Source organism: Panthera leo, chromosome C2 (assembly GCF_018350215.1).
Source record: "Panthera leo isolate Ple1 chromosome C2, P.leo_Ple1_pat1.1, whole genome shotgun sequence".
Taxonomy (NCBI): domain Eukaryota; kingdom Metazoa; phylum Chordata; class Mammalia; order Carnivora; family Felidae; genus Panthera; species Panthera leo.
Window position 1 is genome coordinate 115007675 of NC_056687.1, and position 27946 is coordinate 115035620.

The following is a 27946-nucleotide window of genomic DNA, read 5'->3' on the forward strand; positions in this document are numbered from 1 at the left end:
TGGAAAGTCTGATTCTGGAGAAACTGAAGGTTCTCATTTCTGTGTATCATGTTTCGCAGATGTACATATATCCCGCTGTATATCATGTTTCAAAATACTCAAAATAATACTTTTTGATGGTTTCAAACTTTATTTGGATCAAAGAAAGGTTGTTGAAAGCTTTCACTTAAAGCTGTTTGTTAAGGTGCTATTGAGAGTAAATAAAAACAAAAAGAAGTAACATAGAACTTAAGTGAGCAAGAGAGGGACCTATTCAGGTAATGTGGAAGCTATATCTAGGTGTAATTGAAGATTGACTTTCTGGCAGAAGGCATAAAGAAACATTATTTGGCTTATTCCAAACTGAGGCCAATTCTTTAGGAAGTATGCTTGAGGATATACTTGGCAATGAATTTAACAGCTAGCAAGGTCTCTTTACAGGTCGGCTTTATCTGAGATTCTGGAAGGAGAAAACAAAATTTGCCTTTATCTCGGAGCTCAAAGGCAAATGTGTGTTTGATGCCCAGGTTGTAAGCCCAGTCTAAAGAAGAACCTGATGTCGGGTCTGTAAAACATAAGCAATAAATATTTAATTAGAAACAAATGCTAATGTTTTTCTTGAAATGGAAATTCACTGGTGTAAAATTAGCAATAAAAAATAATTATGTGTACAGTTAATTGCAGTAAGGAATGGGAGTAGTGGTCTATATAGTATAGAGTGTAGAATAAAACATAATCATGGTTTTGGGATCCACCACCCATTTTAAATATGTGCTGCATTTTCAAAATTACATTTTGTTTGGGCCAGTACTCTAAATAAATTGAGTTTGTTTACTGGGCACACAGTGTTGCAGATCGAGGTGGTCTGGGCAAGTGCAAGCAGCTGTGTAAACCAACTAAGGAGGGGGTCACTGGTCACTGAAAACTCAACCAAAAAAAAATCATGCATACAAGCTAGGCAAAATTATGTTCTTCCTAATAGTTCAGGTCCCTTTCTATTCATGTTGCTTGGGTGAACTATTTTCTAGTTAAAAGACCAAGAAAGCTTAAATCAATTATTTTAAGGATGTATTTAATCCCCTAATCCAACTTTTCAATGTTAATTTTTATGAGATTTACTAAGAATGTTATTTGAAAATCTAAACAGACATCTAGAAGTTATACACATATAAGGTTTATACAAGTGCTTGTGTATACTATAAATGCATTTATGTATATTTTCATTTGCATAATAGAAAAACTACTTTTTTGTATATAAAATAATTTATGTTCCAGGACAAGTGATGAGTTTAACTGATATTAATATTTTAGGTTTGAAGGATGAAAACTCAAAAGTTGTGATGAAAAAGAAGAAATATTTTGGTAGAAATAGACAGGGTTGGCTCTTAAATTATTCAACAAATATTATTTATTTATTAAACAATTTTTTTTAACATTTATTTATTATTGAGAGACAGAGAGAGACAGAGCATGAGCGTGGGAGGGGCAGAGGGAGGAGGAGACACAGAATACGAAGCAGGCTCCAGGCTCTGAGCTGTCAGCACAGAGCCTGACGTGGGGCTTGAACCCCCAAGCCACGAGATCATGACCTGAGTTGAAGTTGGACGCTTAATTACCTGAGCCACCCAGGCGCCCCAATTCAACAAATATTATTAAACCTTTAATATGCATGGTGTACTATACTTGGTACTGTGGAGGGTGGGTGTGTTCAGGTTACAAAGATAAAGATGATATTGATGTCTTTGGGAACTTACAGTTTAGGGGAGAGAAGTCAAAGATGCAAATCAATAGAGACAAGGGAAGAATATGTAAGTACCATAAGAAAGGTAACAGTATAATCTTTATGTTGACTCTTACGTAGATTAAAAAAAAATTATGTATGTCTGGTGAGGAGGTTGACATTTTATGCTCAATGCCTACTAAATACCGCCTTTATGATGGAGAGCCTTGAAGAAAAGCTAGTGTTTTTCCAGATGGAAATGGAAGAAAGGCATTCTGGCCAGTGAGCTACGAAGATGGAAAAGCATGGAGGCCTTTTTATGACGAGAGAGGTTCAGCTGGACTGGAACAAATGGAGAAGTGAGAGTTTGTGGGCAAAGCTCAGAAAACCTGATAAATCAGGACAAGGTGTTTTGTTTGGGAGGCGATAATAGTTATTTTAGTTCCATACTTAGGACTGGAAAAAGTAGAAACTGGTTAGGAGGTATTGTGAAATGAAAGCCTGAACTTGTGTAGAGTCATCACACTGGGCATAGCATTGAGTGGTCCATGTCACAAATACTGGAATGGAAGAGTCACAAAATCTGATCAAAATGATGGAGATTTCAGTCTGGGTGGCTGAAGACAATCCACATATTATTAATAGAAACAGGAACTCAGAGAGGATAGTGATGAGGAAAAGAAAGGATAAAGGAGGGGAGACAAAAGGATGTTTAGCGCATTTAAGACGGAGCTTGAGAAAATGAATTTTGAAGTTATTGGGAGAAACATCATAAATGTTGTTTAGAAAGCAGCTCCCACACATTCAGGATCATTATCTTTTCTTGGTGAATTGATCCTTTTATCTTTATTAATGTCCCTCTTTGTTTCTAGCAAAGTTTTTTGGTTTGAAATTTACTTTATATGATATTTAATATGGCTACTTCTCTTTGATTAATGTTTGTATAGTATATCTCTTTCTAGCCTTTCAACCCATCTGTGTCATATTTGAGTGAGTTTATTGTAGGCAGTGTATTACTGAATCATTTTTTTTAAATCCACTCTGCCAATCTGTCTCTATTTAATATCTTTGGTTAAGTTTTGATATGACTTAAATCTACCATCTTATTTTTTTGATATTTATTTTGATACTGTTTGATATTTATTGTCTGATATTTGACTCTCTGTTTTTCATTCCTCTCTTTTATGTTTCTGGTTAAATGAACATTTTAAGGATTCCATTTTGATTGATTTATAATAACATTTTTGAGTATATTACGTTGTAAAGTTTTTAGTGGTTGCTCCAAGTATTACAATATACATACATAATTTATCACAATCTGCTGATATCAGTGTTTTACCATGTCAAGTGACATATAGAAATCTTGCACTTAGTTTCTCTTTATCTTCCTACTTTTTAAATATAGCTGTCTTGAGTACTTCTGAATATGCATGGAGCATCACATCAAATGGTGTTATAATTTTTCATTCCGCCATGATGAAGAGAAGATAGTCATTCATTTGTTCATTCATTCTTTCATTACATAATCCATTGTTCTTGTTTTCTTTCTACAGTTTCAAACATTCTCCTATTACCATTTATTTCTTATTTGGAGAACCTCCTTTAGCCATTTTTATTTTTTTTAAATGTTTATTTACTTGAGAGAGAGAGAGAGAGAGAATTTGTATGAGTGGGGGAGGGACAGAAAGAGGGCAGAAAGAGAGGGAGAGAGAGAATCCTGAGCAGGCTCCTTGTTCAGTGCTGACCCTAACATGGGACTCAATCTCATGATCACAAGATCATGACCTGAGTCAAAATCAACAGTCGTACACTTAACCAGGGCTCGATCCGACAACTCTGGGATCATGACCTAAGCTGAAATCAAGAGTCAGATGCTTAACTGACTGAGCCACTGAGGCACCCCTCCTTTAGCCATATTTAAAGAGTAGGTGTTTGGGTGATGAAATTTGTCTGAGAATGTCTTTATTTCCTCTTCTTTACTTTTCTTTCCTTTTTTTAAGTTTATTTATTTATTTTTAGAGACAGAGAGGGAGCACAAGTGGGAGAGGGACAGAGAGAGAGAGAGAGAGAGAGAGAGAGAGAGAGAGAGAGAGAGGGAGAGAGAGAGATTCCCAAGCAGGCTTGTGCTGTCAGCACAGAGCCCAACCCAGGGCTTGATCCCCATGAATCTTGAGATCATGACCTGAGCTGAAATCAAAAGTTAGACACTTTACCAGATCAGTCACCCAGGTGCCCCTATTTCCTCTTCATTTCTGAAGGATATTTTTGCTGAATATAGAGTTTAAGGTAGATAGTTCTTGTCTTGTAGTACTAGAAAAATATCATCATTTCCTTTTGGCTTTCCATGGTTTCAACAAATCTATCATTTGAATTGTTTTTTTTCCCCCCCTCTGGATTGTTTCTGGTTGCTTTCAAAAGTTTTTTCTTTGTCTTTAGTTTTCAGAATTTTAAACATTTTTTTTATGTTTATTTTTGAAAGGGGGGGGGAGAATGCGAGTCGGGAGGGGCAGAGAAAGAGGGAGACATAGAATCTGAAGCAGGCTCCAGGCTCTGAGCTGTCAGCACAGAGCTCGATGCAGGACTTAAACCCACAAACTGTGAGATCATGACTTGAGCCCGTCTGACGCTCAACTGACTGAGCCACCCAGGTGCCTCTAGTTTTCAGAATTTTAATTATGATGCACTCAATGTGAGTTTTTTGAGTTTATCCTGTTTGACATTCACTCAGCTTTTTGATATATTGGTTTATGTTTTTAGGAACTTTTATAAATTTCAGTCTTTATTTTTCCATATTTTTTTTCCATTCTCACTCTTCTTCTCTTCTGAGATTTTGATGTTTTGAATGTTGGATCTTTTGTTATCGCACCTCAGGTCCCTGAAGCTTTGCTCATCTTTTTTCAATTTGTTTTCTCTCTTCAGATTGGCTTATTCTTTCTTTAAGTTCACTGATTCTTCCCTCCATCATATTCATTCTGCTATTGAGCCTTTCCAGTGAATTTTTAAATATTTTATTGTATTTTCCAGTTCTGTGATTTCCATTTGGTTCCTTTTTATGTCTTTCTTTCTTTTTTCTTTCTTTCTTTCTTTCTCTTTCTTTCTTTCAGTGAGATTTTCTGTATTTTCATTTGTTTCAAGGCTATCTAATTACTTGTTGAAGTATTTTAATGATGGTGACTTTGAAATTCTTGTCAGATAATTCTAACGTATAAATCATCTCAGTTTTGGCATCTGTTGATTGTCTTTTCTCTTTCATGCTGTTATTTTCCTCATTATTGGTGTGATAGTGATTTTTGATTGTATTTGGACATTTTGGCTATTATGTTAAATCTTAAATATTAACTGATATCTATTTTAGCAGTCAGTCACTGTGTTTAGGATTAGCATTTAGGCTCTGGTCTTCTTCTGTGACTTGTGGTTCCGATGACAATATGGTTTTCAGAATCTTTGCATTGCTAATTTGGTCTGGTTGATTCCCCTAGTGCTGCTGGTCTCCCATTGATTGCTGCAGGTAACTACTACCTGAGTGAAAAGTGATCCCCCTAGCTTGGCCACTGGTGCCTTCCAGGTGACAAGTGCAGTCTCAAGCCTTTAAGGAAAGAGAGCACTTCCCTGATGGGAAAGAAGCAGAAGGAGGAGGAGGGGCCTGAAGAGAGAATCTTCTGATGTATGTGTGAAGTATACCTGTTTTTTTGAAAATGTCAACTTTTAGAGGCAGTCGGCAGAGACCAAGTAGAAAAGGAGGAGGGGGAGGCAAACCAGGAGAGTTCATTGGTAAGGAAGGCCAAGGGATGGCAAGAAGAAGGGATATCAACAGGGTCCAGCATTGTAGGCAGTTTGTGGAGTGTGTGAGCTGAGATAACTGTAGTGGCTTTAGTGATTAAGAAGGCTGCCATTTTTAGCTAGAGTTGGGTTTAAGTTCATTAGAAAAAGGCATATAGAAATAAGAGTTTGGTAACAATGGAGTTAGGGTAAGTTGGAATTGTGTCTTGTATGGTGGTTTAGAGTATGCTAGATGTTTTAATAAACTTGGTCAATTTCTAGATGTACTAGTTCTCCATTTGCAGTTAAGTAAACTGTTGTGACGTTAAAGAGTATGGCTATTCTGTTTTGGCAAATTTATGTGACATTTCTCATTAAGATTAATAGTGGTTATTGAGAATGAATAGAATTTGTGATTTTTCATAATTATGTGATGTTACTAAGTTTAATAAATTTTCTTTTATGATACCACTTTTCGTATCTTTAAAACCTTAAATTTCAAGCAAAAACTATATAAGGCATGAAATAAATGCAACACCGAAAGCTTCTCACTTTAAGAATAAATTCTTCTAGAACTTAATCTATTGACTGTGTTACTTAGCTTTTTATTTGTGTACATCTGTACCTACTAAAATACGTATATATATTTATAAAAACCACTTGCTAAATACCAGGCACCCTATTAAGTGCTTTATGTATGTTAACTCATTTCATAAATTCCTATCACAACCTTAGGATTTAAGTACCATTTGCTCTTTTATAGAAGAGGAGACTTAGGCAAGGAGAGATTAACAATTTGCTCAAAGGCACTATCTAGTACATAGTTGAGTAAGGAATCAAACCCAAGCTGCATATCTTCAGTTTGTGCTATTAACCATTGTACTATACCACCTACTGTATGTCAATCTATAGTTCTCCCAATTGGAAGTCTTCTTGGACTTGTGCAAGATAATTTTTTGTTGTTGATGACATTTTCTTAATATATTGATATTAAAAAAAGTCTACTCCTTTCAAGGCACATTAGGTTCAAGGAACTTACTGCAATACAGTCAAAACAAGTCAAAATAAAACTGAACCAAATTAGGAATCTGGTTTTAGTTCACAGGAGTCTACATAACATAATGCTTGTGGCTTAACATGTGTCTTTTGAAAAAAAGTATTATTGACATGCATAAACATAATGACCTGTACTTTTATGTCAATACTAAGTTCTATTTGAAGCAAGAGCTAAGCTAGAGATATGTGGGCATAAGTTGAAATTGAAGATGTGGTACTTAGACACTAAAACAAAAGCAACAGAACTAGAACCTTTACATCCTATTTCTTAATCCACCATATAGATTTCAATTTAACACAATAGGAAGGGACTAGTGAAAGAGACATTAAACTGATTTTACGTGATCAAAGTGGCTGAAACTTTTGGCCAGCCCATTTTCCCACCAGGAGCTAGGGAGGAAGACTGTGTTTGCATAGGGACAAGGCCAAAAAAAGAGAGTCCAATTAAAAACAAAACAAAACAAAACAACCACAGTAAACTGTTGAGTTTGCCCCAACTAATTCTCATGAGTTCCAGTGAGGATACATGTTGGTTGGGAACAGGAACGTGGATGAATTAAATCGCAAATTTATCTTGATAAAACAACTTCCATTGACCTTGTATCCTTGTAAAAGTTCAGTATAATTTGTTTCTAGAAAAATCTTATCCCCACAAAAGGGAAAAATGTGTTCCCTAGACTCACATAAAATTCAGAATCACCTGTTAAAACTGAGGTTTAAATTATCAGTTCTAAATGTTCTAATTTACAAGTTCTAAAATTTTCTTTAATATCTATAAAAAAGAATTAGGGAAAATGGCACAGTAAACAATAAGAAAGACTTACAGATAGTTGATGCTATTGGGCCATAGATGTAGTGGGTTTCATACCGAGTTGATAGAACATCAGTGCCGATCTTTGCAACTTTGGCCTGGAGAAAAAGGGAAGTTAGTGTTGGAATAATAGGAAACTATGTAAATGCTGTTAATTTATTGGGGATTAAAAATAAATTTTACTGGTTTTTTGGCAATTGAAGATGAAAATAAAATCAATGGTTAAGTGAGAAATTTATTTTTGGGAAGATATATTGTCATTGTAAAGACAATGTGAAGACAAATGTGAAATAAGTTATAAACAGTCATGTCTCATTTTGTATTTCTACCCTTTCTTTTCTCTGTCTTCTTCCTCTCTCCCTTGTTTCCTCCCTTCTCCCCCCTCCCCCCGCTTTCTTGTTTTTGTCCTTTCTTCTAAAAATAATATTCTTTCTACTTCCTCTCAGATATTTTTTGGCTTCAGATATTTGTCTTTTCCAAAGTCAGTTTCTCCCATGGTCCTGTTTCCTTTGTTTTTATGGGCATTATATTGTCATAGGACTTTTTCCACATTGGATTTTAGCATGCCAAGGGAAGAGAAAGATGGTTGACTCCTCTTTAAAATAGTCGTTAAATTAGAGTTTCTTTTCCAGAGTTAATGCATTTCATGACCTTTAATACACATTAGTGTTTTGTGCTATGAGAATGATTATTGGAATGAATTTTAATGGAATATAGTCACTAACGTATTTGTACCCTAAATGAAGATTTACTTTTAGTCTGTAATGTATATAACCAAAAGATAATTTTTTTTTCTTTTTTTTTTTTTTTTTTTTTTTTTTTTTTTAAATTTTTTTTAACGTTTATTTATTTTGGGGACAGAGAGAGACAGAGCATGAACGGGGGAGGGGCAGAGAGAGAGGGAGACACAGAATCGGAAACAGGCTCCAGGCTCTGAGCCATCAGCCCAGAGCCCGACGCGGGGCTCGAACTCACGGACCGCGAGATCGTGACCTGAGCTGAAGTCGGACGCCCAACCGACTGAGCCACCCAGGCGCCCCTAATTTTTTTTTCTTAATCAGTTTAGTTGCTGTGTAGGAACTCTTTACTCAAAGTGGTTTGTTATGTGTATTTATATTTTTAATTCATAATACCATTTTTTAAGGGCAGATTGAAATTGCATTGCCGTATATTTTTGTGAACTAATCAAACTCATGGAGTTCAGATTCTCAGCTATTTTGGTTAAATAAATGACTATTGGCCACATATTGCTTGCATATTTTCTTTGTTGTATATATACAGATGGTTTTGATGACTAGTTTAAATCTCTGCTTCAACTGAAATTAAATGCTGTTGTGCTGAATACAATTGTCTGAAGTCAAAATGACAATTGTGACTTCTTTTAAAAAAATATACTTTTAAAAATATGAGGCAATATTGGAACCATCCATAGCTTTTACCAAATGTGTTATATTTATCAGCCCCCATGGGATCTGGGACACTGAACTTTATCTACTTTATTTCCTTTCTTTTACAGCAATTAACAATATCCCTTTTTATGGATTTTTGTCTATTCATACTTCCAGTTCTTGTGATGCATTGGAACCCATATGCAGAGTTTTCGTTTGTTTTAAGCTAACATGATCAAATCAGTTTTTATGCAAAGGAAAAAGATACATAGTAGATTTTTGTTCTTGAAAGACAGTGCATTCTCAGTGAGGAGGCTTTACAAACACTTATAATGTTCTTTCTTTGGATAGTAAAATAATTAATATTGTTTCCAAGTTGATCCGGAGGATAAAAATACAATGGATCTTCTTAAATATGGCATCTTAGGGACAGGAATAGCAGATATCTTTGCTGTTCTGTTAGACTTTTGCTGTGTGTGGTTTTATAGTATGACCCATGGTGAATGTTTGGATAACAGTTTATGCATTCATGGAATTCTCCTCTGGATGGCCCACACATTTTTTCCTACTGGCTTTATCTTAGAATCACATTGAAAGATTTTATATCCTTTTATCACATGAAGAATTAATTTAGGAATTATGATTTTAACTCTAAGGTAAACTTTATTAGTTCTTTTCTTTGGTATGAAAGTGTGAAGTTCTTTCACCATAATGCAGTTGTTCATAAAGAACAGTTGTTCGTGAAAGTCAGTGGTGGTGTGTGTCAGTGCATAAACCGTAGGTTTTTTTTCTACATACCAGGTCCTTGTAGTTAGGTGGCAGTTTTGATGTATATCCATAGGGAAACAATAGCATCTGGGAGTAGGAATGGAAGGTGATATAGGCCTTGATTGATTTCAGGTGGCTTCGAATGAAGTCAGTGACGGCTTTGGTCTCTTTCTCGGACTCTGGTTCTGGGCCCCGATAAGTTTCTGCACATGGGTCCTTGGTGTTCAGAAAAGCTGCAGTGGATGTGGAAGATGAGATCGCAGTTTGCTCCCCATCAGTAAAGATTCTGTCTCTTCTGATGTGGACTTGCAAAATGTTTTAAACATTTTCATTTCCCGGGTTTACAGGGCTGCCTCAATCTCTCTGGTGTCATAGTCATTGCAGACCAACTTTGTACATAAAACTCATAGGGTGACAGACCCAGCCCAATGGAATATTCTTAGCCTTGTTTATTTTGCTTCTGTTTCCCAGGGTCACAGGAATAATACATCAGAAGCAGCCCAGGGCCTGGAGCCAGATAGACCCCAGTTCCAGTTCAACCCTACTCCACAATTTGTTGGGGACTGGTGTGAATTTCATTTTTTGAGCCTGAGTTTCTTCATCCTGGTTCAGCAGGCAGCTCTCACTTAGGGATAGCTGCTATTCTCATAATTTTTATGGTAGAATAGAATTAAGAGCTGAGGTGGTATTTTCAACAAAATTAGTTACAGAAAAAATTTATGAATTGGGGTAGTGGTAATTTTTCCTTGACTGTAATGATGAAGTCATATTTGTCTAGCAACTGTCATCTGATGTAGCAGACTTCTGCTTATCATTGCATTTCTGTTAAGCCTTTTCACTTTCTTTGCCCCCAGCTGTTTCTTTTCACAAACATCTGAAGAGCTATCTCTGTGTTGGTTTTAACCACTGGTATTTCTTGGCTTTTATCAGACCAGGAAGAGGAGGGACCCGAGACCTCTCTTCAGATTATCTGAATTTTTATGCATCTGGATGTGTCTGATTTTTAGCAAGCTAGATATATTAAGAAAGAGATGGTTTGATAAACAACCCCATCCCTACTTCCTCCCATATAACAAAACATTCATAATGTTTCTAAGGTAGGGATGATTATCTTTATTTTTTAGATTAGAAAATTAACACTCAGGGAATACATAATATTTGCTGAGATAAATAAGTGGTTTAACTGAGTTTGGTGTCTGAACAGTCTTTATAGCTCTTTTTCTTGAGATCAGGTCTACTACTCACAGTTCCATGAGGCATTAAAGTTCCTGTTGAGGTCAGTGCCGATGCAGTTGGAGTTTTGGTTCTTGGAACGATTTTTTCTCCACATGCGATTCTGCAGGATTGAATGATGGAAGTGTTTACATCAGATCAATTTGCATTTTTCAGTTCGATCATTTCAGATCCTCTCTGCAGGTGTCTACAGTTTTATTTGAAACATACCTAGTTAACTTGAGGCTCTTTATTATGAAGAAAAATATATTGTTTTCTTATAATTTGTAACATTTTCAGCAACATTGTTTTTTATATTAATATTCTAAGACCTTGATAGGATAATTTAGTTAGCTTTAAAAACTGTTGATTAGTTCTCGGTACTAGAAAATTATCAACAATGTTCTGAAATTACCTATGATTTAAATTATAACTTCATTAAATTCTTCAGCATTTATAGATTTCATGTATAATACAGGTCAAATTGTGACTGTTAGAGTATAATTTCCAGAAAATAAGTGGATGTGATAGTATCTGTCTGAAAGTTCAGTATGAATCTTTTTTAAAAAAAATTTTTTTTTTTAACATTTATTTATTTTTGAGACAGAGAGAGACAGAGCATGAACGGGGGAGGGGCAGAGAGAGAGGGAGACACAGAATCAGAAGCAGGCTCCAGGCTCTGAGCCATCAGCCCAGAGCCCGACGCGGGGCTCGAACTCACGGACCGTGAGATCGTGACCTGAAGTCAGACGCTCAACCGACTGAGCCACCCAGGCGCCCCGAGTATGAATCTTTTTTAACAGCAGTGAGTCAATACAGGATTCCGTTAAAGGACAGATTATTTGTGTCAGTCTTTATTTTTTGATATAGTTATTCCACATCAAATTTTGTTACAGATAGATTGGAATACAGTGCCTTTTGCTTTGAGGTCAGTGTTCTTAATATCTTTTTTTTTTTTTAAGTTTTATTTGTTTATTTTGGGAGAGAGAGAGAAAGAGACAGAGCATGTGAGAGGGAGTGGGGGAGGGGCAGGGAAAAAGGGAAAGAGAGTAGCCCAAGCAGGCTCTGTGCTGTGAGCACAGAGCTCCATGTGGGTCTCGATCTCACGAACCACGAGATCCTGACCTGAGCAGAAATCAAGAGTTAGATGCTTAAGTGACTGAGCCACCCACGTGCTCCAGTGTGTTCATAATGTCTTTAAATGACTTTTATTTTTAGGTGGAATGTGCTTTTGCCATATCCTATAACATACATTTCCTTTATAATTATTGCTTAATTTCATTTTCCTCACCAGCTTCAGCGGCAAAAATTTCTTATTATTTCAGGGACACCTACTGCAACCAGCAAATCATGCTTGCCTTAGTCTGAAATTGAAATTCTTAAAAATATATTTTTCTGAATCAGAATTAACTGGCTATCCAACTTAATACATAGCAATCACTGTGCATTCAAGTTGGTAAATACTATGTTGTCCAAATGTGAACAAGAGACCATAGAGCGTTACCTGTGTCCATGACCAAATATATCCATCAACATTGAATACAGGAAGAACATAGAAATTCATTCGGTCCAGGAGTTTGGTCATAATTTTGTTTTTACCATAAGTTTTGGCTGCCTGTAGGAGTAGGAAAAAATTAAACTATTGGTGTAAAGTTTAACACCATGTGGAAAGCTGTGGTTATAATAGTAATAACTATCACTCCTTAAGTCATTTACTCAAGTTCACATGATTTCAAACATATTTCCCCTAAATAGCATAAAAATAAGTGACCCATATAAAAGTCACTTATTCAGACTGGTGAAATTAATTGAACTGAACATTCTTTAAAGGATCATTTTGTCAAGACAGTAGCATTCCACATACAGCATGCAAGATGTTTTATAGGAAGAATGGAGGCCAAGTGAAAAATTAGCAGTACATACTGTTCTAAATGGATTCTTTCCCTCACATCCTCTAGGTAAATACAGATTGAGTTTATAAACATAGGAATCTGTAACTATTGGAGAAAATTCATAAATTAATTATAAACAGGATTAAATAAAAATGTTCCATTAATAAAAGGCTCAAGCATTTAGATTGGCCAATCAACTCCTTTTCTCTTATCAGATTGAAATTTATCTAATTATCTGTACTTTCTATGGCTACCTAAAATCTCTCTCATTCTTGGAAAATCTCTTCCAGGTACATCTGTTCCAGAGCCAAGAGATTTTTTGCAGCCCTATCACATGTATTCCTTTGTAGCTCTTGGCCCTCAGCTGGAAGAGCTAAAACAAGTGTAGAGATAAATCAGTTCTCCTGGCAGAATCGTTCCTAGTGAAAGTATCTATGCCCAGAAAGCCATTGTCATTCATATTACATCAGCATGTTGTATGCAAAAGCTGGCAGAAAAGAGAAAGTTATTAGATGGTGGGAGTCAGAATAGACTAGAATGAGAGGAACAACAACTTATAAACTGAATTTGCCTTTAAAAAAAGTAAGTTATTTTTCACTTGGAAAGGAAATTAACTATGAAAATTCCAAGTGCCAATTGATTGGCCAATTAATTAAACAGGAGCTAGAGATCTATATGCTTTGAGCTCATTGAAGAAAGGCAAAGATTGTAGCTTGTAATATGAAGATAGTTTCAGATCATCCATACTTCACTATAGGAGAAACCGTATCATGCCCCCCCCCCCCAAAAAAAATTCTTTTACTTTTATAAACTGTCAGCTGGAAGTCAAGAATTTTGAAGGAAGGTGTCAATTTTATAAAAACCCCAACGATGAGTAAAATCCAGAGCATTTATTTCCTGACAGCACCAAATGTGGGCCCTTCTAGTTAAGTGGAACTGCATTCATTTGGAAAGGGGTGTTGCCACTCCGTGAAGTGCTGGAGATTTGACAATCAAAGGAGAATTGTATGAGCGTTCCGATTCACTTACCTGATAGACAAACCACTGGCAGAATGCTGGGGAGATCCATTCTCGTGCATGAATGCCACAATCCATAAAAATAGCCTTTCTCCTTTCATCCCTTTTCCCAATCTATTTAAAATTAAACTTGAGATATTATTTTGCATGAACTCACACATTGATCCCTTGTTGTCCAATAACTCATTCCTGTGCTCAAAGCAATTCTTTCCCCTGCCTTCTGTTGAATAACTGTTTATGCACATATTGTTTTCAGGGAGGATCACTTCACTCTATATCCTGAAGTGTCTATACATAATTCATAATCGATTATATAGTATATCTTTTAAAAAAATTTTTCCTAGTGTTAGAGTTGCTTTTATGGTTTTTAAAACAATCACAATATATTGTTTTTCTTATTTTATTGTTAATATCCTTTGGTTTGAGAAATAGATGATAGGTTATTTTGTTTTGGCCATTTCCTTTTGTTTTTCTGGCTTCATAAATGGGATGTTTAGCCTGGGGTGGAAAAGATTTTGTAGTTGTGTTTGCAGTGGGGAAGAGGAATGGTGGCTGGATATTTGAAGGGCTGTCATTTTGAAGGGAATTTAGATTTGTTTTGGCTAGTTGGAGAGAATGAATGGATGGGAATTCAGGGTAAGGAAGGGCTTCTCATTTATTAAGGGGATGCTTCAGGGAGCAGTGTCTCTGGATGTGCAAGCATCCAGCAGCAGCTGAATGGCAATTGTCAGCTCCATCATAGAAGGGAATTCTCTATTAACATAGGATTGAAATACCTCACTTACTGTTCTGGGACCCTATGATTCTGTGATATTTAAACTTCTCTTAACTTAAACACTTAAACACACTCTGACTTAAACACTTAGTCATCAGTTACACTGAATTTTAATGGATGGAACACTATTTTATACACCAGGCACATCATAAACTCTTATAATAAAGGTATGGGACAAGGTATTTGTCTGAGTTTGTCCGTTGTGTCTCACAAATGGTTTATTCAAGGACTTTCTTGGTTTCACCTAAAACCACCTATCACTTCTATTTTTGAATGGACATTTAGAGCTTATATGTTCTTCAAAAAGATAAGACTTTATTGTCTCAAAATTCACTAGCTGTGTCAAAGTAACTTTAAAATTTTCTTTTTTAACGTTTATTTATTTTTGAGACAGAGAGAGACAGAGCATGAACAGGGGAGGGTCAGAGAGAAGGAGACACAGAATCTGAAACAGGCTCCAGGCTCTGAGCTGTCAGTACAGAGCCCGACGCGAGGCTTGAACTCACGGACCGTGAGATCATGACCTGAGCTGAAGTCGGCCGCTTAACCGACTGAGCCACCCAGGCGCCCCTCAAAGTAACTTTTAAATTAGTGTTTTTTCAACAATTATAAGAATCAGTAGTTCTTGAATTATTTTTACCTTGAGAACATATAGTGGATTATCTTCAACAGTGGTTCCAATTTTAATACGAGAGACCATTTCAGGATGCTTATGCACCATTTTTTCAGTCCAAGCAACAATCTTAAGAGCAAAACCAATTTTGAGGAATTAGAATAAAAAAAAAATAAATGAGAACAAATATTAAGGGTTACAGTTTTTTTACAGGCATTTTATACTATACCTTGTCCCAGTTATTGTATTTTGCATAGCTGTGCCTGCCTGGGATATCTTCTTTAACATCAAACTGTTTTTCAATCTCTTCTTGTAGATCATGGATCAAGATTCTGTGTGACAGGGGAATGATAAAATACACATTTACTGGAGGAAAAAAACCCACAGTTATCTTTCATTTACAGAAATTTTCTCTTCCTTCTGCTCTATCTTTGATCAGGGTTGTCCTGTTTCTTCATTATTCTCTAACCATCTCTTTTATAAATGTTGTATGTATGGCTTCATATATTCCCATTTATCTGGAGCTGTGCTGTTCAAGGTGGTGGTCTGGGCACATATGGCTTTAGAGCACTTAAAAATGGGGCTTGTCCAAAAAAGAGGTTGCTGATATGTAAAATATGCACTAGATTATGAAGACTTTGTATAAAAATTATGTAAAATACCTCACTAATGAGTTTTATATTCATTACATGTTGAAAAATAATATTTTTCAGTATTAGATTAGATTTAATATTAGATTAAATAAAATATATTGCTGAATAAATTTTGCCTGTTGCTTTTTAACTTTTTTAATGTGGCTACTAGAATCTTTAAAATTGGACATGTGGCATGCATTATATTGCTGTTGGTCAGCCTTGATTTGTAATCACTCTCTAACTTTCTTCAAATGCACACATACACACAATACAGGCAATAGTGGATATTCTTATGTACAAATTTGCTGACCATCCCTTATCACTTCACACTTCCAGAGCTGGGAGAAACTTGAATAACAATAATAGTATTTAGCGCTAATAGTATTTAGCGCTTACCATGTGCTAGTCATTGCTCTAACCACCTTATATACATTAACTCATTTAATTGTCACATGAAATTATTACCCCCATTTTACAGATGAGAAAACCAAGGTACAAAGTGTTTAAATAACTTGTCCATAGCTGTAGAGCTGGAAAATGGTTAGGCTGATATGGAGGGGGTGAAATAAGATGCAGGAAGAATTCTTAGGAGGCTAATATTGGGGATCCAAAAGTCTTATACCTTTACCCTCTTCTCTATTTTCATCTTATTCCTGAGTTATTTCATCTCATCACCTCATTCAGTTCCGTGGCTCTAATGGTGACCTAATGGTTTCCCACATTTGTATTTCCAGTTCTGGACTCTCCCCTGAAACTACCACTGCTCTAGCTCTTCCCCTGCCTCTCCCGGGGCTTATGCGTCCAATTGCCTACATGACATTTCCACTTGATTATCCATTTGTTTCATATGTTCCATACTTTATCTTACGTACATTATTTTATTTTTATCTTGCTAATATTATTACATACATTATTTTACATACATTACATACATTATTTTTATCTTGCTAATATTATTACCCTTTTACAGATGGGGTCATTGTTGCTCATAAAGCTTAAATACCCATAATTTGTGGATGTTGGGGTTGGGAATTTGAATGCAACCTTGTCTGACTTTAAGATTTATATTTTAAAAATGCCATTGTCATCTCATATATACACAAATATTTTTGTATACTTTGTCTGTTTTGGGATTTTCTCTTGTGCTCCACTGATCTGTTTTCCTGCTCTTGTGTAAGAACCAAACCATATTAAATTATAGTTTTAATACTGAATTTTAATATTTAATGTAGTGTCTCCTTATTCTTGTTTCCAAATTTTTGAGTAATTTTACCTGTTATTAATAAATTTTTTTCAGGATCATTTTAGAAATTAATAGAATTATTAGAAAAATATAGGCTCTTCATTAGAATTATATTAAATTAAGAATACATTTGAGAAGAATCTTATTAATAATGGACGATAACATAGCTGTCTGATTTTCCAGTAAAATTTTGTATATTTTGTGTATTTATATATTTTTATTAGCCTTGTGAGTGGCTTTTTTTCTCACTAAACATTTGAACTGGTTATTATTCATATATTAAAAAACTTATTGCTTTGGTTATACTTATATATTAGCTATCTTATTAGTTAAAAAACTATGTTTTTACTTCTAAGGATTTTTTAGCAATGTCTTTATGGGTTTTATAAGGGTTTTAGGGTAGTTATTTCTTCTGCAAAAAATTATGCTTTGTACTTTTTTCCAATAACTATTTTTTCCCCTTGCTTTATTGCATTGGCTGAACTCTGAACAATGGAAAATAATAGTGGTGAAAGAGGGCATTCTATTTTTTTTCCCGGTTTCAACAAGAAAATCTGTCTTTCACCACAGTATATAATGTTGATTGCCATTTGAGATTAATATGGCAATGTCTATTGATACGATCAAATTGTTATCCATTGATGTACAGTTGCATTGAATTTTATATTAGATTCCTTAATGTTAAATATATTACAGCCATAAGAGATTAACAAACACCCTCACATAAAGCTTCATTCTTCTTATTTAAAATTTTTTTGTTTATTTATTTATTTTGGGAGAGAGAGAGAAAGAGAGAGAGAAGCAGAGAGATGAGAGAGAGAAAATCCCAAGCAGGCTCTGCTCTGTCAGCACAGAGCCTGATGTGGGGCTCGATCTCAGAAACCGTGAGATCATAACCTGAGCTGAAATCAAGAGTCAGATGTTCAACTGACTGAGCCACCCAGGTGTCCCCATAGTATTTTAGATATAATTATTAAAAAGCTTGTTTAATCTAGAAGGAATACATTGGACATAGGTAAAATGGCTTGTGGGAAGCAAGCATACTATCAGTCAGTGTTAGCTTAAGGAAAATAAACTAATAAATAGAAGGATTTAGCAAACATAGGTCAGTGGTCCTTTGGTGCAAATCCAAAGACCCAATATATTTTAATAATGTAAATAGCCCTTCTGGTTATCATCCTTTTATAGCACAGTGTGAAAATTTAGGTTGGTAATAGTAATCCCTCAACTATATTAAACTATAGTATTCACTGTATTTTACAGGGCAGACGGAGATCAATGGCTTATAATAGAAATACTTCAGTGAAATATTTAAAATCAGGGATGTTTTGAATTTGTACTTGAGCAGTTTCCTTATTTGGATTATCATATTTGCCATTGACTTCTTATAAAAGCATTACTGCTGTGGATGAAATGCATGTGTATTTTCCCTCTGTTAGCAGTAAGTCCTATATAGGAAGATACTGTCTATTTTTTAACATTCATTCAAGTCATTTAGGACAGTATCATGCACTCTTACCTCCATAAATCCTATCATGTAAGGAAGTGGTGACCTGGTGGGAAGAGGCGCTATGGTCATTTCTGGGTTCCAACCCCATTGTGGCTTATACTTTATGTGATATTGGGGGAGGGAGGTTAACTATCTCTCTGAACCTCCGTTTACTCACTTTTACAATGGAACCAAACATCAGCCAGGATTGTGGTGAGGATGAAATGAATTGAACTGTGGGAAGCGATTGGCAAGCCATAGGTTCCCAGGGAAGTTGGGTCAGAAAATTGACAACCAATTCACAGACTTAACGTGTCTTTAAACAAGGCTTTGGCGGTATGTGATTGTTTGACTCTGATACTTCAATTTCTTACGATAATGAACTGTGACACTGTAGCACCAACCCTACTTGTCGGTTTCTTCTTGCTGATTGACTGGCTGATCTGAGTTTGGAGACAGAAGATAAATGAGGTATACTTCTAATTAGAGTTTATTTAGCACATGACACCAAGTACTACTCATGAATATTGATTCCCATTAACATTACTGACAAACACATTATTATGCACATTATATCTAATTCACTGTATGCTTGGCTTTTTGACTTATGATGAATCTGGGATTTCTCAGAAGAAAAATTGTGACAACAGATTTGGAGTCACGTTGCACTAAAGCTCACGAAGCCTGAGAGAACCATTGGAAATTACATTATGGGTGGTCACTATAGACAATGAATTCCTTTAATTAATTGTTTTAAGTTCTAAAGAGGGTGTGAGGCTTTTGCTCTACCTGCATTTATGGAAGTAGAAGAACCAGGCAAAAGAGAAATTTTATGGTCCCAGAGGTTGATTCGTAACATAAGGCAGTATTAATTAGTCACAGGGAGCTCGTATCTAAGAATATTTTTAGACTTACACGTATCAATTTAGCCTCTGTGATAACAACAGCAAAAGAAAATCGTGTGAGCTAAAATACGACCTTTCCACAAAGCAGCTGCATGAGGACATGAGAATGGTGCCAGATTGTTGCTGATAGGGACTAGAAATTAAGCCTAAGGCTGGAAATTAAGAGCCAGGGCCAGATGTTATTTTCATGAGCCCTTCCACTAACCAGCAGCCAGGCTTAAGCAGATGAAACCAAATTACTTTCTCCCAAATATTATTTTAGTGTTCCAAGATTTGCTTAATTTGTTAAAGAAATTCCTAAATGTAGATGAAAGGATAAATAATTATCACTGAGGATTTAATGATGGAAATGGCTAATGTTTATTGAACCTGTATTATGTGCCAGACATTCAGCTCAGCACAGTATTTACATTCTGTCATTTAATTTTCAAATCATCACTATTAATTTGGTACCATTTTCACTCCCAAAAGTTAGATAGAGGTTTCCAAAGCTGACATAACTGTTAAAATGCAGAATTTGGGATTTTAACCTAGAGGTGTCTGACCTCAGTGTTCTCGAGCCATTATACAACGGTGCCTCCAGGCACAAGGAGTGAAATTCCCTGGGTATCGCCCTCGAATCTGTAGTCTTAGTCTGCTGAGTACTATGCAGCATTCGCCCAGCTGATCAACTCTCCTGGAAGGCTGTGCCCCAAGGTCAGGAAATAGATAAGAAGTTCAGAGAAGAGGCAGGATGAATCCTATTTTGACAATTTCTTTTTTTTAAATTTTTTTTTCTTTTTTTCAATTTTTTTTTTCTTTTTTTCAACGTTTTTTATTTTATTTTTGGGACAGAGAGAGACAGAGCATGAACGGGGGAGGGGCAGAGAGAGAGGGAGACACAGAATCGGAAACAGGCTCCAGGCTCCGAGCCATCAGCCCAGAGCCTGACGCGGGGCTCGAACTCACGGACCGCGAGATCGTGACCTGGCTGAAGTCGGACGCTTAACCGACTGCGCCACCCAGGCGCCCCTATTTTGACAATTTCAATACTCCCTCCATCTGTTAGTTTTAAAGAGTAACAGAGAAATGGAGAATGGTAGGTCAATGTATGTGACTGCCATAGGCTCTGGTGTGTGTGTGTGTGTGTGTGTGTGTGTACATGCAGTGGGGAAGCGTGTTCCAGGGAGGCAGTCATTGTTTTGTGCCTTATAAACTGGTCTGGATTGCCTCTACTCCTCCATGCCAATGTTCCATCAGGATAGGGGCTATTCAAATAGCATGATTTCATGTTTCCACAAGATCCCATTTGTCCCTAGTAGCCCCCTGAGTTACCATGTATCCAACTTTGCATTTACTGACATGGATTTCTCAACATTTGAGGCATACCTCTGTGTTGGATATAAACTTTAAGGCACTAATATATTCACTAGGAGGGAAGGGGAGCATGTGGTGATAGCCTTTAGTTATTCCTTATTATACAGTGTGTATGTGTGCATGTGTGTGTGTGTGTACTCATTTAAACACATGTATAAGTGGTCTTTCCCTCACTTGCATAAGTAGAAGTAAAGGAACCAGGCAAATGGCAATTTTATGGTCCCAGTCACTCTTGGAAAACCTCTATGAAATACCATTATAAAGATGAAGAAAATGAGGTTAAGAGAAGTTAAATAAATCATCAATGTTTAAGTAGCTAATGTGTGGTTTAAATGGTACTTGACTTGGACAGCCTCATGGAGAATCCAAATTCTTATTTACCACACTCTTCTGCTTTCCACCATGACCAACATCTCTTTGCCATTTGTATCAGGTATAACTATACCTGCTTTACTCTTGGGCAAGTAATATATAAAAATGTAGAGAAGAAGGAAGAATGAATGGGACAAGACATTAGAATGGTTTATTTGACTGAAATACTTATTTGATAGGACTGTGTATATACTTGGAATATGAATTTGTGTCTAAGCTTTATTAGGTAATTGGGCATTAATCTGAAGTGTTGATGAGTAAGTTTGGTATAGAATAGTCAGTTCAATGTGGATTTCTTTTGCATTTCCCATATAATCTTATGTGCATCTTAATAAGATTTCACTTAATTATATAATTTGAGTTTTACTATATTTGTGTTACATCATATATATTGATAGTTGTTTTCTGAATTACCTTTCATTACCAGTTCTTTATTTTCTGATTTTAACTCTTGATCAAAGAAAAGATATATCTTTTGCATATATAATCCTAGGTGTATTTTAATATGATTTCACTTAATTGTATAATTTGAGTTTTATTGTGTTTGTGTTACATCATATATATTGATAGTTTTCTGAATTACCTTTCATTAACAATTCTTTATTTTCTAATTTTAACTTTTGATCAAAGAACAGATAATCTAAAATGTATCTGAAATACAAATATCTAAAAGGTAAAGCAATTAGTAAAAACACTAGGGTTTTTAACTGCTGACTCTAATAAATATGGTGTCTGCTCCTTTAGACTCCGTCCAATAGGTGTGCTTTTCTTTAGACATTTTTTTCACCAGTCTATTCAGATTTGTTGGTATGTATATGTTGTTTGTTTTTTGGACTTGGTCTTTTATGATTTTGTGAAAGTATAAACAAAAATGGAGCAAACATGCTACTTTCAAATCAAATCTGTCTTAGTAATTTAATTTTCTAAAAAAAATTACACAGATACTTTAAACTAAAGAGTGGTTTATATGCACTGTCTAATGAAGGGTGTCTAAGTAAATCATTGTGTCAAACCAGCCTCTTAATGTGGTTTTATTCAGACTGCTGCCTGGGTCCACCAGATGTTTCTGTTCTTAGAACACTCTTCTGTTACTGACTGGCACCAAGTAACACATATAATTAATATGCAAATAAAATTATCTATATAATTAGTACTTGGAGACAAGATTTAAGTAGTCCTTGTCTGCACAGATCACTTTACATATTTATATTTCTGAGGAAGGTAACTATCTAATTATGTGGCTTTCCCACAACTGTGGCTAATTTGGACCAATTTCTAGAAATCATGTCCTAATTAGATAAAACTAATTTTTATTGGTAGTTTAACACTTTGGGTCTTGAAGTAGATAGCAAAGAAGTATTTTGGCATAAGACGAAGTGAAAAGCACACTATATTTGTGCGGATCTGGATTTAGACCTCTGTTTGAGTCAGAATTGTTTCAGGCTAGGAGAGACCTGGAAGTCCAAAGAAGAGAGAGAGAGGTGCCACCTGCATAGTTATCTTCTGTCACAGTGATTTATTCCACTGTCCATACTCATGTCAGGCAACTAGCTTTTTGTCTACATTACCAGAATATTAAGGAAGACATAATACTTCATTTTTCTGCTGCTATTCAAATCATATTAAACAAAATTGACAAACTAAAATTTATTTTAGCTCAGGATGGATACTTAGTAAGAATTAGTTGATCACAGGAATTTGTGGCAGGTCTATAGTAATGAAGTAAAATGAATATAGTAATTGAGGCACACATTTAAGAAGACTGGCTGTGAAGTGAATCAAGAGACATGGTCACCATGGGGTATCCAGGGTGGAGGGGTGATTTCTTTTAGATGCAAGAATGAAGACCATCTGAACCTTAGCATAAGCAGAGTCTATAATACACTACCAGTTTCTGAGATCTTCGAGGTACATTTAAAAGTGTCTATTTCTAATTTTAATGGTGAAATTTTAATGGTGAATAGAAAAGTATGTATTGATACATTACAAAGGGTTAAATGCTTATATAAATTAATTTTGAATATGTGCTCCTCAATTATTAACTTCTACATTTGTTTCACAATCTCTTTAAACAACAGCAAAAACAAAGACAATGATCAACAACAATCACAGATAATGGCCTGCTAACTTTTTAATCCATTAAGCTATGAAAAAGAATTTTGCTTACTTGTCTTATATTTGTCTTTCCTTAATTTTAATTGAGTTTATATTTATTGAGGATACTGTAGCAATATAAACACAATCAAGTCATGATAAGCAGCAGTAAATCCTGCTCTGCAATGTCTCAGCCAGAAGAAGAAGGCTTTTTTAGTTATTGCTCGATGTTGGGTAGCAGAGGCATGAAACAGCAATTCAAAAAGAAAGAGCTAGTGTTTAGCACTGTTTTGAGTGGTGAAGGTCTCAGTAAAGGGAATTGCTGGTGGGTGCCTGGGTGGCTCAGTTGTTTAAGTGTCCAACTCTTAATTTCAGCTGGGGTCACGATCTCACTTTTCTTGAGATTGAGCCCCATGTTGGGTCCTGTGCTGACAGCATGGAACCTGCTTGGGATTCTCTGGGATTCTCTGGGATTCTTGGGATTCTCTCTCTGCCCCTCCCCCACTTGCCCTCTGCCTCTATCTCTCTCAAAATAAATAAAAAAAATATATATTTTAAAAGGAATTGCTGAGATGACAGGAGCTGGTGGAGTGAAAACAGGACCCCTCACTACATCAAACACATTTTTTTTATGTTCCCTGTGAATCTTTTTTTCTTTTTTTTAAATATGAAATTTATTGTCAAATTGGTTTCCATACAACACCCAGTGCTCATCCCAACAGGTGCCCCCCTCAATGCCCATCAGACACATTTTGTTTTTTATGTTATGTCTGGGTCTGTGATATTCATGTCTGAGCTCCCTTGTTCACTGCCCCAGGGCCTAGACTGTGCGTGGCCCATGGTTGGTGCTCAGTGAGTTTTAAGTTTCCCTTATTTCTCTGTGGGACCATAATGACTCATTTCTGTCTCTTTGGCCATTTGAGAATTCTCTCCTGTTGAATTTAAGTCTTAATTGCATTGCTTTGCTTTCTCTGAGGAAGAATTTATTTCACAAAGAATTATTTATTATATATCTTATATTCCCACATCTCTGACTTAAAGATGAGCACAGTTATTTGGGTCTCCTTTTATTTAGCAGGCGAATTCAAATTCTCAAGAATGAGGTGCTCACCATAGTGCCTGAGCTCTGTGTTGATTACCTGTCAGAGGTGATGAGTGTGGTTAAACCATCTATGCCTGCAGCAGTGCATGATATCCTTACTAGGGGATGGGTTTTGGAGATGGCAGATATAGGTAATTGCCCTTCTTGCAGATCAGAACAAAAAAGATGGGAGTTGATTGGCCAAGTTTGATTTTATCCCCTCTATAATTAGGCCTCAATAGTCTGGAAGTAACTATGAGTTTTATCTCATAGAGCTTTGATTTTCTTGGCCCAATTAAAAAATAATACTTCCCTCTCAATTTCAAGATTCCTCAAACTTTGAACATCTAACACATTGGAATATTTCATAGGACTTACTCATAGTGCATTTTATTTTGATCCAAAGAAGACTGGATGGACTGGGATTCCTTTTCACTAACTCGGAAATCTATTGTCATATTAGCAGCTACGTGGTGAGCGGCATCTGGATACCAGAAGTCAAGCTGTGGAGATGAGTTCAATGTTAGTCACAGTTCCTTGTTCACTCAACACGTATTTCTTAAGAAATAATTATGTATCATATACTACAAAAAGAATTTGGGGTTCAATGTGGCTAAGGTATTGACTCTTCTCTTAATAAGCTTATGAGAGTTTGCAAATATACTGTTGAATATTAGGGAGTGAGAAAGAAACCATTTGTACTGATCACTTTGTCAGGACATAGATAGTATGTATAAATGCAACAAAAAAAAAAAGAGTAGCTTTTGGTTTATCTGTTTGATTCTACCATCTTGGAGTTGATTGGAGTTGTTTCACAATTGATTTAGCCATAGAATCTGACTCTAATTGGGAATATAGATTAAAAAATGGCTCTCCCACCCTGCCCCTGAGTCAGGCCTCAAAACCAGTTGCCTCTGTAAACTTTGAAATTCCTAGAAGGTTTGTGTCCAACAGAAGGCATAATCGCCAGCCCTGTCATTTTTCTAGCAATATGTTCTTGGGCAATACTAAGACTCCTTGGGTTTCACAGGCGCCTGGGTGGCCCAGTGGGTTAAGCATCTGACTCTTGATTTTAGCTCAGGTCATGATCTCACAGTTGGTGAGTTCCAGCCCTGCATCAAGCTCTGTGCTGATAGCATGGAGCCTGCTTGGGATTCACTCTCTTCCTCTTTCTGCCCCTCCCTGTTCATGCTCTATCAAAATAAATAAATAACACTTAAAAAAAAAACAAACCTCCTTGGGTTTTAAGTCTCTTCCCCAAAAATAGGGTTAAGAGGACTCCATCGGGAGTGTTGTAAAGATTGTGAAATGCATATGAGGTCTGGGACATGCAGGAATTTAACAACTGTTGATTCCCTTCTCTTTTTCTTCCTTTAGCTGAGAATTTCAGAAACTCGGTGAATGGACCCAAAAGGATGACATTTGGATTAAAATAAATAAGAGAAGATTTCAGTTCTTGTTGTTGTTCTTCAAAACCATGCTCAAGGAGTGCCTGGGTGGCTTAGTTAGTTAAGCATCAGGCTCTTGATTTTGGCTCAGTTCATGATCTCACAGTTCGTGGGTTTGAGCCCCACGTTGGTCTCTGCGTTGATGGCATGGAGCCTGCTTGGGATTCTCTCTCTCTCCCGCACTCTCTGCCCCTCCCCCACACACTGGCATGCTCTCTCTCCACAATGAATAAATAAACTAAAAAAAAAAAAACCATAATTGTGAAAACAAATGAAATACAATTCCCCAACTTGGGAAATGTGAAGGAAAGGTGCATTTTCCACCCACCATTCCAAGCTTGTAGACATGTCTAAGTCCACCTGGCTATTTTGTAGTTGATTCGCATTCTACCTCTAGGCCAGCCAGTTATGTGCTGATATGAGGCTGCTATGAACCAATCAATATTTATTGGTTTATTTTTATCGGATTCCTACAGCATAAATTGGACATATGAGGGATGCAGTATGATTTAAAGTCATTTTTGGTGTTCATGGAGCTTGAAGAGTGAGAAAAAGGGTGGTGGAGCAGGAGACCGTAGAGCCTAGCAGTTTGGCAGGTTATGAAGGACTTCAAATGCCACACCAATACCAACAGAAACTTCTTTAACCATGCTTATTATGGCCAGGAGCCCTTCTGAACATTAACTCTTAGCTTACTTAGCCTTTATAACAACCTTAGGAAGTAGGTATGATTATTATCCTCAAATTACCGAGGAGGAGACTGAGATCCAGAGAGGTTAAGTAACTTGCCTAAGGCCACAGAGCTAGCGTATGGCTAGTATTTGAAACTCTGAAGGCCATGCTCTTTCCACACTAGGCGACATCTCACTAAAAAGCTTCAGGTGCAGGAATAGAATAATCAAGTTTTAGAGCAATCAGGTTGCAGTGCAGATTTGGTTTGTGGGAGGCAGGGCTAGAGGCTATTGAAGGATAAGAGGCTATTGAAAGTGTCCTGGTAAAATGTAGGGCAGACATGAATTTGGCAGTGGCAAGGGAATGAAAAGTGTGGATTTGAAACACATTTGGGAATTAGAAGAGCAGAACTTTTGACTGGTTTGATGTGGTGGTGAGGGTGTGTGTGACTGGAATAAATCCCAGATTCAGTTCTGGGTTTAAGTCTGCTGTGTCGTTTAGGTCATTTAAGTAACTGTCTTTGAACTTCAGTCCTTTTGTTTTAAGTGGGTTTATGCCACTGACACTGAAAATCTGGTGGAGAATTTGAAGTGACATGTATCGGGTGGCTGGCACAGTGTATGGGAGCAGCTGAGTAAATGATAAAGTGACTGTGTTAGCTCATTGGATTTTATTTTATTCTAAATGCTTATTTATTTGTTCTGAGAGAGAGAGAGAGAATGAGCTGGGAAGGGGCAGAGAGAGAATCCTAAGCAGGCTCCATGCCCAGTGCAGACCCCAGTGTGCTGCTCGATCCCACAACTGTGAGACCATGACCTGAGCCGAAATCAAGAGTTGGATGCTTAACCGACTGAGCCTCCCAGGTGCTCCTAGCTTTTTGGATTTTAAAATAGTGATTGAACTTTAGGACTTGAACTTTAGATTGAATTTTAAATAGGATTGAACTTTAAAACTTTCCTTTCAAAGTGGACCTACTCTTGGGAAGGGTCACATCTTGGTATTATCAACCATTACTTTGATGTTATCAGTTAACCAGTACCTTGATGGTATCATAATTTTAAGAGAAACTATGCCACTGGTGGAGATCAGGGTGGCAAAGAGGAGGGAGGGGAAAGAGCCCCCCATAAAGGTATCACAAGTGCCTGACTCCTTATTTCACAATTTTACCTAGAAAAAGCTGTTGTTTGCAAAGCTTTGGGGAGGGAAAACAGGACAGGTAATTTGGGAAAAAAATAAGCAAAAACAAGGGAAGTAGCGGCAATTGGCTGAATTACCCAAGTAGCTCCTGCCACTTCTTCCATCTTTGTTTCGGGAAGCTCCGTGTGCATTAAAAATAAAATACAAAAGAGGCAGCTTTTAGAGAACAGAAAGAAAAGATAAAATAACCCTCTAGATGCTTTACCTGGTTGGTTTGGGCCAAGTCCTTTATGATGTTTGCTTGTTTTTCATCCTGGAGCTTCACGCGGAGCACTTTCTCCCTTTGAGAATGCAAGAAGATGAAACACGTGAACTGTAAAGCAGCATTCCTTCACCCTCATCCTATACAGAGCCTGGAACACAGGGTGGGGAGATTTACCCGTCGAAGCGGACAGGAGCAATTGCAAGGGTGGTAGCAATCAGACCCACAGGCAGGATGAACCGCATGGTTCTTCTGTGCCTGC

At 36.5% G+C, this 27946-nt stretch overlaps 1 protein-coding gene across 2 annotated transcripts; it reads right to left on the minus strand.

Moving 5' to 3' along the window:
- CPA3 (carboxypeptidase A3) lies at positions 1-27946 on the minus strand. Of its 2 annotated transcripts, XM_042955100.1 has the most exons (11): positions 27862-27946; positions 27688-27763; positions 24544-24668; positions 15220-15322; positions 15018-15119; positions 13615-13716; positions 12198-12308; positions 10727-10817; positions 9512-9714; positions 7339-7423; positions 1-544 (listed from the first exon to the last, which is right to left on the minus strand). In XM_042955100.1, the coding sequence occupies exons 1-11, from the start codon at positions 27927-27929 to the stop codon at positions 357-359; spliced, it is 1254 nt and encodes a 417-aa protein (XP_042811034.1). In that variant the 5' UTR covers positions 27930-27946; the 3' UTR covers positions 1-356. The 2 variants fall into 2 exon arrangements, with proteins under 2 accessions (XP_042811034.1, XP_042811035.1); XM_042955101.1 differs by lacking the exon at positions 13615-13716.

Coding starts and splice junctions, on each gene's coding strand:
- CPA3 (XM_042955100.1), bottom strand. CDS start 27,929: ATGCGGTTCATCCTGCCTGTGGGTCTGATTGCTACCACCCTTGCAATT. Junction 27,764..27,861: donor GCTCCTGTCCGCTTCGACGG/GTAAATCTCCCC, acceptor GCATTCTCAAAG/GGAGAAAGTGCTCCGCGTGA. Junction 24,669..27,687: donor ACTTGGCCCAAACCAACCAG/GTAAAGCATCTA, acceptor TCATCTCCACAG/CTTGACTTCTGGTATCCAGA.